This window comes from Buceros rhinoceros, unplaced genomic scaffold, assembly GCF_000710305.1.
Source record: "Buceros rhinoceros silvestris isolate BGI_N320 unplaced genomic scaffold, ASM71030v1 scaffold11578, whole genome shotgun sequence".
Lineage (NCBI taxonomy): Eukaryota > Metazoa > Chordata > Aves > Bucerotiformes > Bucerotidae > Buceros > Buceros rhinoceros.
This window is the reverse complement of record NW_010427469.1, coordinates 5,378-16,094: the sequence shown is the minus strand read 5'-3', so window position 1 is coordinate 16,094 and position 10,717 is coordinate 5,378. Positions and strand designations below refer to the sequence as shown.

Genomic DNA, 10,717 nt, shown 5'->3' with positions numbered 1-10,717 from the left:
AGCAGGAGGTTGGTCTAGGCAATCTCAGGAGGTCCCTACCAAGCTAAATGATTCTGTGAATGAAATACTATTCAAACCAGTAATAACTAGGAATAAAAGTGTCAGGAGAAAAACATCTTCTGGGAATCTTTATACTGATGATGAAGCAGAGACCTCTCTAAGCATACTAACAGACTCCCCAAGCCCACAGCATCCACAGTCAACAGCGCCAACCAACGTGGGAAATAATGAACAAAATTCACAAAAGCTGGGTAACCCTAATGTCAAATAACAACATTGTGATACTGCTTTTATGTCTAATATCTATTGCCACAACAAGCTTGGAGCTACAATTTGCTATCCTGCGAAATACCATCCTGCTCTGAGGTAGATATACTTGTAGAAGGTGGGAGGGGCCACAGTAGGAAGGTACCTACAAACTGGCATCCTTCTCTATATAACAACATGATGTCACCTTGTGTACTCAAGGAGGAAAACTTGTTTTGCAGAACATCCTGAAGAACCAGTTTCTATAACATAAATAATTGCCAGCAACTTCTGTCATGGGGTGCCAATACAAACCTCATAATTTTGCAACGTGTTCAGATTTGTTCAAGTCAGTTTTAACTTTCCTCCCAGCAGACCAAAGAGTTACCTCCTAGGTATAAGTCTCAAGTCCAGGATATTGGCCATGCCTACAGTGTGGCTTGCTACCAGCAAATGCTCCACAAATTTAATTGTTGAGGAAATTGCTACTTTTTAAAAAAAAAAATATTATTTCAATTAGATTCATTTATCTGTAACTGAATAACTTGCTTTGAACTACTAATCAAACTAAAACTTCCACAGGATGTACATCTCCATCTCTGGCATGGGAAAATTATCAGGCAGTGTAGTGATTAGAAATGGAGATCACTTCCAAGCAAGCTGAAATCTTAACAGAGAATTGCTTTGAGTTAAATATATTAAATGCTTTTCAGGAAGATGTTTAATAGCAGCACCAAGCTGGTTTCAGAAGAAGCTGCAGTTATTAAAACTTTAAACATAGCTAGACAGAGCTGCACGTGGTCTTAACTGGTAAAACTGAGAAACTTCACGCCCTTCAAGCCCTTCAAGCTGTGCCTTACAGACTATAAGTTGGGGCCCTAATATTTATAGGCAGACAACCAAGTATACAGATTTATACTGAAAGTGGTGATTCCCCCTAATGGAACTTGAGGACAAAGTAGAACTAAGATTCCTTCTGGAGGCCAGATATGGATGAATGAAAAAGATAATTTTAAAGTCTGCAGCCTAACTCTCCAGCATATTTTGCACTGATGATGGCACTTGGTGGAGATGGCTATGCTTCTGCATGAGTGTGAACCGATCAGCTGAGATGATGTACATCAACACTCAGCTACAGCATAGACTAGTTTTGTTCTCTCGAAAGAATTGCTGGTTTTATCAGATTAATTTGTGTTTAATTTTGCTGAACATAAAAAAAAACCCCTAAATGTCCTGTAACATGAGTTTCTGCTTTGTGTTCTTGAGGATTAGCAGCTGTGTCTGCGCTTAGAAAAGAACCAGCTTCACTAAGAGAAGTAAGTTGGGTAATTTTTTTGTTTTGGAACAATCTACCTTTCCCATATTAATGATAGAAAGCAGGCTTTAATCTATTAGCAAAAAGGATTGCATAAGAACAACTGCATAAATAAGCCTTACAAAATTATATTTTTCACAACAGCATTATAAAAACCTACCTATGATTGCTTCAATACATTTGTTTCAAATATATTTATTTATAATAAATTCTTCATTTTTTTAAAAACCAAGTAATAAGCATATAAAGTACTTGATGCAGACTTCTAAACAGTCTTTCAATGACTACTGACATTTGACTAGTAGTCAAATTCATGGTGAATTCACTGCAAATTACTGCAGATTACTTCACCTTACAGTTCAGTGCATAAGGATACTTACTCATAAAACTGTTCCCTGTAGGTGCTATCAAAATAATCAACATCATCATCATTAACTTTCCAGAATGGAATCAAGCCATTTATGCCACTTGATATATTACATTCCATAACTACATGAGAGCCTACAAAAAAACATATTTAGATATGGCAATTGAAGGTCTTGTAACCAAAGAAGGATCAAGTGATTGGGGAACAGCTGGGAAAATGAGGGATATCAAAAAAACCCACTTACCTTATAAAGATTCTTTAAAACTCATCCATTTGGAAGTCTCCAATCTGGATATAAATTTCACTAAATGTTCATGTCTGCATGTAAGCTAAACATCTATACTAATAGCAGAGTTCAGCTCTGCTGAAGTTCACTCACATTAAAGTACACACCTGGACCTTATCAACTGAATGGCTCTCAAAACTCTACTGACTCCACTGAAAAATCTCCCGGGCTTAAATCAGCTGCATGTACACACTATGGTGACATCCGAGATGCTCTCCAGCATCCAAGGCATCTGTATGGAGCTGCTGGATAAGACTCTAGATCTCCAAGAAACCTGCAATGCTAGAGTAGCCACACCACCCAAAATAGCACTAGACATTTCTGTGTAGGCAACTCAATTGAGCCCTCATTGGTAACAGCATGAATTAAGGACCCTAGCTCATATGCAGATACCCGTGTGTAGACAACTACACCCCGGAGATGAATTCCATTCTTAGTGACCACGCATATCTTTACTCCAGATGAGAATCTGTTGGCCAACAGTGTCCACTGGGATGGTTTCCGAATACTCTCACATTCTGCTTCCAGGGCAAGCTCACCTGTTGCTCAGCTCCTTTGCCACCAAGAGTCCAGATCTTATAGAATGCCTTAGTATTAAGAAAATAAGCCAAGCTGTGGAATCTATGTACTGCCAATATACCTCAGAGAGCTCCATTTACAGGAAGGTAAGCAATTTTTTTTTGAGTCCTTTCCTTCTGTATTTTACCCATGGAAGACATGACTTGATAGGAGAAGGTGGGCTCTCAGTTCACCTATATAAAAATCTCAGTGTTTCATTTCCTAGAACCACATCAGATCTAGATGCTTCCACCAAGAGATAGTCTCTATCAAATGTATGGAATAAATCTTCAGCTCACATGCAAAGCAGTTACTTGAACAAGAGAAATCCTAGATGCTCCCCAATCTCTTCTCTTGCCTTTGTGCCACAATAGTTTTTCTAAAGATGTGGTTTAGCGCATTGTGTAGCTCTTTGAAAGAAAGAAAACCCCTCAAGTGTTCCATGTCCTCCAATTCCACACATTCATGAATGTACTTGTAAACTTCTACACAACCTTCTTCTGCCATTTCTCATTCAAAAAGCATGCACGTGTTTCCAGATTCATGCAGGTGTTTCCAGGTTCTGCCCCACAGCCAGGCATTTAATAGGAGCAAAGATTTTTTCTCAGCATTTCAGTGCTGTTCTCTTCAGTGTAATACCATATAGAATTTGGGCCAGACAAGATGTTTCACATGATGTGAAAAGAAGCATGAAGCCATCACAGGAGAAAAGAACACCTGATAAACACAGTATTTACAAGCTCAATGTCAGAAAAAGCAGCAGCAAAAGTCGCTGAGTTATGAGGACTACTATCAGTGTGACGTATGTAAGAACAATCTGCAATGCTCTGGCCTAAGCTCCCATATGGTGTCAGAGCCCAAACACGTCCCCTCCTCAGAGCTTCTCTAATCTAGTGGTAGTAATCCTTCCTCAAAAGATTACACAACAGGTTAGTTACTGTACTAGGAAATTCTAGTAAATAGCCAATCACACTTCTCTAAAATCAGTTAATGCCCCTTTTAATCAAACACTTTGTTTGAAACGATTCCTCTTGGTACAAAATGAGAAAAAAAAATTACAGTTCAAGCAGCTTCAAAACTCATTCCTCTGGACTATATCAGTAGAACACAACTCTGATACATGACGCAATCTAAACATGTATAGGTTTGCTGAGGAAAACAGTTGCATACCCTGTACTTGGCCCATAGAATCACAGAATAACTGAAGTTCAAAGGGACTTCGGGAGGTCTCCAGTCCCATTTTCTGCTTCAAAGCAGGGCCAGCTCTGAGCTCAGACCAGGCTGCTCGGAGCTTTATCCAGTCAGTGTTACGAAACTTCCAAGGACAGAGACAGCACAACTTCTGCACTGCACTGCCTGGCTGTCCTCACTGGGAAGAAGTTATTCCTTATATCCAGAATATCGTATTTAAGAAATTTCTAAGATAGACAATACCTGTGATATCTACCAACTAGCAGCTCACTGCTTCACAAAAGATCTATATCTGGAACCTGTTAATATCCTAGAATGAGAAATAAAATCCAGATTTTGGCGAGGGAAGTGAGATGTAAAACATACAGGAAGAGGAAACTGTGTACTGAACTGGTCAATTGGTAACTATCCTAACATGTTACATATGAGGGCTGCTCCAAAAGTAATGCCTCCTATTTTATTATGTTGGCCCACAACATCAGAGGTGGATGTTGGTGGTACAGCAGTAGAGGGTGAACCTTCCCACCAATATTCCATTAAGTTTTGTTGCCATGGGACAGATGGCAGCAGAGGAACAATCTGACAAAACCGCGTCTGACATGGAAGTGCATATGAAGCAAAGGTGTGTGACTGAATTCCTCCACGTGGTAAAAGTTGCCCCCATTGACATTCATCGACACTGCTGAACGTTTATGGAGACCAAACAGTGGATGTCAGCACAGTGACGGGGTGGGTGGCATGTTTCAGCAGTGGTGACCTCTGCTGGTGCAGATTTTCACAAGCACGGCATGCAGGCTCTTGTTCATCACTAGTGAAAATGCACAGCCTGTGGTGGTGACTGTGTTGAAAACCAATGTTTGGTAGCAGAGAAATTTGCTCTGTCAAACAGTGTTATGGAGCTCTTTGTATCTGTTGTAGTTTCCATGGAAACACAAAGTAAATAGGAGGCATTACTTTCGGAGCGACCATATGTAACCATATTTCCACAGATCCTGAGAATACGTCAAGACATAGACGCTGAAAAGTGGTACAAAGGACAGATGGCACTATTAAATAAATAGGTTAATAAATAAATAAATGCATTCCACCTGAGACTGCTGGTCAAAAGACTCTAATCTTGGGCACACAGTTTATTCCCCCTGCAAATTATTTGTGGATATCATGTTCTGTGATCTGTCTTTCAGATATCCTCAATCCATGTCCCTATCTCCCAGTCTGGCTGAAGTCAGTGGCATGGTTCATACGTTATTTCAGAACGACCAAGAGCTTATTTGTTTTACTGAATGTTAATGACTTCTTAAATAGTCACTACTTACCAAGTTCTACTTCAATTGTATTGTTCTTTGGATAAATAAACTCTGGTCTCACCCACAGTGGTCGTTCTAACAGAAACAAAGAGAAAAATAAAAACTTCAGGCAAGAAGAGTTCCACAATTACTTTAACTGACAGTTTTACAATGGTTTTGTTGTATTGTTTGGTACTATTGTAATGCCATTCTTACTACCAGTTTCAAATTTACAAGAGAAAATATCTTGTAGGATTCTCTATTCAAATTATTCTAATTTTAGCTTCCAAGTTAACAAAAGGCTTTAGCTTACCTTAAAAATACTTTCTAAAGCAAATCTCAAATTTACTGTCAGTTAAGATAAAAGTAATTCAAAGCCAGAAAACAAAAGCAAAACCAAAAAATGTGATTAGCTTTGCCAGAAAGATGGGTAAAGATGGGAAAGAGGAACGACCTCCTAGATCTGGTAAATATCTATTTAAGTGTAAGGGTGAACAAGCACACACTTAAACTGGGCTGGAATTGTATCATTCTGCACGATGAACAGACTCGCTGCTAACAACCCACTGTTCTTGTATCGCCTGTCTAAAGTCAGAATTTTGATTTAATGTAAAAAGATGGACGCTCAACCTACAGCCAGCTTTTCTGATAGGGCTACTAACATGGTGCTGGCCAGGTCATCAGCAACATCACCTACAAAGATGTAGTCACAATTATGGCAGCAATAAATGACAGTACTGCGAGAGAGAGACAGCCAGTTCTGAGTCTTGTGTCCAGAAAAGCAGAACCGGGTCCAACAGCAAGCCAATCCTTTCCAGAGGTTTATTATCTTGATAGTATGTATACAGCTCGTCACATCTCCTTTCCCATCAGCTGAGATTCTAGTGAGCCTTGTAAGCAAGTTTACCAACAGGGCCACAAGCAGGTGTTTTGCTGCGATGGTCTCAGCAAAAATTCCTCCTCTTTTTTTTTTTTTGGTATATAATTTCTTTAATTTAATGGTGTATTATTTGTTTTAGCAAAAACAACTCTCCCCACCCCAGTAACCACCACTTCCTTCTAATTCTCATTCCTAACCACACATTTCTCAGTTCCTCATGACAATTCTTCCTCAGAAGCAATGTTCAAAGGTAGCAACATGCATTACTGTATTTTAATTTTATATTCAGGAAAAAATAATTAAAGAAGATTTGCAAATCTAGTTTCACAGAGCTGAACAGTAACATGACAAATAGCTTATGCCTGCATAAAAATATTTACAGCAGAGTCAAAAAGAGAAGATAATAACCTCAATACACTCACCTTTAACCTCTAGACTCATGGTTCGTGAAACATTATATTGTTTTCCCATATATGTGTATACCATACGGCATGTGTAGTTTCCTCTGTCTTGTGCAGTGACATTACGAATCAAGACAGCATTTTCACCCTCTGCCAAAAGAAGTCGCTTGTCTTCAAGAAATCCAGGCTTACACTCCTAAATGTATCAAAAGTACCTGTGATTTAAGGGAACTAATAATCTGATAATTAAATAAGTTACTAAACTCTACTGGTTATTAAAATACTTGCCAAGTACTAATTTTTTTTTTTTTGAAAGCCATGATGTGGGTTCTTATCCAAGCATCATTATACTCTAACATGAAGCCTGATAATGTCTTGCTGCATTTGCACTTTTTAAAAATCACTGCAGTCAATCCTTTAGGTTTTCAAATCCTGTGTTTCAGTTCACTGCCTGCATTTAATAGCTTGACAGTTAGCTATCTCAGGCATTACAGAAGTTATTATGCATGTAATAGAGTTTATGAGAAGACATGCCTGCGTTCCTACTTCACTGAGATGAATGCGAGCTGCTGTAGCAGTGCCTCGTGTTGTTGTGTGTATTACTGTTCCTGTGGCAATGCAAATACAGTGAAAAACTTCATTCTCTTCCCAGACCTATAAGAAGTGTACAATCACTTCATTTCAAAAGAAGATGTATAGGTGCAGCACCAAGGTTGTTTTACATGTACAGGCCCACATAGCTACTTTAATACCATTATCAGAATTAAAAGTTAATCTACTTTAGAATTTTCATCGACAAAATACATGTTTCTAAGTCTGCATAGTCTACAGAGTATTTTGGCAGAATTGGAACAGAGAAGCGTAAGAATACCACACCACGATCAACAGGTAGGACAAGCCTAATATTCTGCGAAACTGAAATAATTATGCAAAGCTTTGTATTTAAGCAAACATACTAGTTTTAAACTTATTATCCACATATAATAATCAAAGGAAAAAACAGATTTTCACAAATCAACAAACCAAAACATGTTTTTGACTCTGAAAAAAACTTGCAATCTAAAAATGGTCAATTGCTTTCTAAAAATATGCCTCCCGTATCTCCTTCCACCTCCCCAAGAGTGTAGTAAGGTAGACACCTTACTCAAACTGTAGAGAAAATAAACCTCCCCTTCCAAAAGCTTATTCATAACAGTTACTTCATAACAAATTTTAAGTAGAATATTTCATATCTTGTATATCTGAAATACATATGCACAATACCTTATACCAGTATACTTCAGGCTGATTATTGTCTTCATCTTTAAAATGTTCTAGATCAGGACATATAATCTTTCCAGTATTTGTGCTCATCACTTTTTGTTCAAACTTCATTTTTCCATTAAAACACAAACTGTTATCGTTCTTAAAAACTCTTAAACTTACAGTTTGTTTGTTAGAGTGATTAAGGCTCCTGTAATAAGAACAGCAGACAGGTCATTAACTATAAAGTTTGTGGTTTCCAGCAAGTCAGTGAGTTTACAGCACCTCCACCAGCCTTGCCTCTAACACCCCTACTATAACTCCTCTAGCTCTTAAGCACCACCCTCAGCTCCTCACTCCCTGTTCCAGACTGAGAAATGGGAATAAGCTCTGATTTTTTGTTGTGAGAGGAAGTGGGTTCTGCTCTGGAAGCACCAGAAGGGATGCCATGACTTCTGAGACCTGACACTCTGTGGAGCCCACAGCACCAACCTAGCCTTGCCATTTTGAGTGCTGCTGGCCAACACACAACAGTGCAGGGTAAGACAAAACATATCTGCATTGGAACAGCCTCAGTCCCAAATAAACAGGAGAAAACAGGTTCATCTCAGTATTCCTTGGAAGTACGTATCAAGAAAACAAGCTGTAATTCTTAGCAGAAGAGAGGGACAGAGCTTTTGAATAACATAAACATCAAGGTGCAATTATCAAAGTGAAACCACATCAAGAGCTCACAAGGACCTGTGGTACAGTAGCTCTGCAGAGGAGAGGTGGCACTAGAAACCAGACACCTATGCCAGAAGTAAAGGAATATTCTCAATTCATTGCTCAACTACTCATTTCTCAGTGCTATGCTAAGGGAGAAGTTTCCAGAAGAGTGAACTACATGTTTTGACAGCCCTGGCTTCAAATTCTATATTTCGCACCTTGCCAAGCTTTGTACTTAAGGATTGATGCACAAAAGGTAGCCTATAGTTAACACAGCTGAACTTCAGCAACATTTTTGTCCTGCTTACATTATGGCAAGCCAGGAATGCAAGGTGCCCACAGGAACACATCTCATAGCTAGAGTAAGTAGAAACATAGCAGGAACTAAGTTAAAATTATTTAACTGGATAGCTTTGAAAGGATTAAATTTCTTCTGACTTCCAATTTTAGCTTTGTTACCAACTCTGGAGCAGGAGGGTGCAAAGGCCTGCGGCCTGTGCCTGCAGTAGAAGTTTTTGCTGACCACTGTTACTACATTCTCAACCCAAACCCCTTCAGTATAACTTGTGTACCATATGCACAATAGTACATACAACTACACACTATCAAAACAAATTTTGGGTCACATGAAAAGCCTGCTCTGGCCATTCTCAGTGTGTCATGGCAAGACCATGAGGAAAGGAGGAAATTCTGTGTGCCTTCCCAAAATTAATTTCCTGTTCAGCACACAGTGAGTTTCACCCACTATGAATAGGATTTGACCACCTGAAGTGGTGAAGTCCAGTGCACTAATCTGAGCTGTAAACACAGCAAGAGCATTAAAGTACCCAAGAGGTGAAAAGAATCTATTCCTTTCTTCTCTCTCTGCACTCAGATCTTTTGAGAAATACTGGGGGTGCATTACTTTCATTGTCTCTAAAGGTGTCTAGCACATTGCTTTGCTGTTTACATGCATTCTCATTTTTGACGATTTTTGGTAATGTTTTAAAATAAAACATAAGAATGGTTTTCTTCCTTTAATTTGTAAATTTCTGAAAGGATTCCCCAAAAGTTGCTAAGCTCACCAAAGTCTATTTGTGGTGATACTGCACAACGTGCAGAGTTTCCTCCTCTCAGATCTCTATTCCATTTAACCACGTCCAATGAAGAACTCAAAATGTTCTTCTGATCTCTCAGTATCAAACAGCAATTTGAACACAGGAAAAGCTGAAGCAATTAAGACTTTTCCTTGTGACTTAACATATCATCCAAAACAAACAAACAAAACAACCAACCAACTCACACAGACCATTGTTAATATCGTCATGCTTTAAAAGTCTTCTGTATGAATCACTTTTTTGCAACGCCACAAGTGCGAAAGAAAAAATAGGCAGCACGTAGAAACAAAAACTACAGCCAAAACAGTGCTTTTTAACTGATCTAAGCTCTCTACCAGAAACAAAAAATTCTGTATGCTCAAGTTCCACAAACATATTATCACGCTTGTAAGCATTAGCAACCCAGTTGCTTCCCTCCTCCCTTCCTCACCTTACATCACATTCATAAAGTCCGGAATCTTCCAGCACTGCAGGAATAAACCAAAGCAAGCCCTCGCGCTGATGGATCCTGGCGTCTCTCTCTGTGGTTACTGGTGTGGCACTACCATTTTTATACCATGTCAGATTGTAATCAGAGTGAAGCACTGGCAATGTAATTATTGGGCAGCTAACAGCTATAGGCTCTCCAACAAGCACAAAGTAATCACAAATAACGCAGTCTTCTATTAAAAGAAAAAAAAAGAAAAAGCTATCAATGCTTTTAATCTGTATCCTTTTATGTTTTAGAAGTATTAATATCCATTCCAAGAACCAGAGGAAATAAACTTTCTGCAACAATCTACCATTAAAACATTACAAGGCTAACATTTTGTGTTTGTTTAGCTCCTTCTGGTTGAGAATCTAAACCACACATTTTAAAAAGCTTAAGCCAATCTTCCCTCTATTACGGTAGTCAGTAACAAGCACATGTAAATCCAATAGTCTCAGTGCAAACCTTGGTGTAAGGGGATACACAGGATTCACCAGGCAACACAAGCGTCACAACTCACCTGTCGCACCCTTGTTATCTGAGCATGTTAGTACTTCTGCAGAATTACAGATTCTTAATATAAATATACCTAGGAAAATCATGGTTCAAACAGGAGCAGTGCAGAGCTCCTGACACTACTCTGGCCATTATGACTGTGGGGCCAAAAACAA

At 38.9% G+C, this 10,717-nt stretch overlaps 1 protein-coding gene across 1 annotated transcript in view; it reads right to left on the bottom strand.

Annotated features, from left to right (window-relative positions):
- Positions 1–10,717, bottom strand: part of LOC104498527 (interleukin-1 receptor type 1-like) — an 18,329-nt gene that overhangs the window by 6,067 nt on the left and 1,545 nt on the right. The window contains exons 2-6 of the mRNA XM_010141920.1: positions 10,008–10,239; positions 7,794–7,983; positions 6,552–6,726; positions 5,280–5,345; positions 1,942–2,062 (exon numbers count right to left, since the gene is read on the bottom strand). Of these exons, the coding sequence (XP_010140222.1) occupies positions 1,942–2,062; positions 5,280–5,345; positions 6,552–6,726; positions 7,794–7,983; positions 10,008–10,239 (784 nt within the window). The remainder of the gene's footprint in view (positions 1–1,941; positions 2,063–5,279; positions 5,346–6,551; positions 6,727–7,793; positions 7,984–10,007; positions 10,240–10,717) is intronic.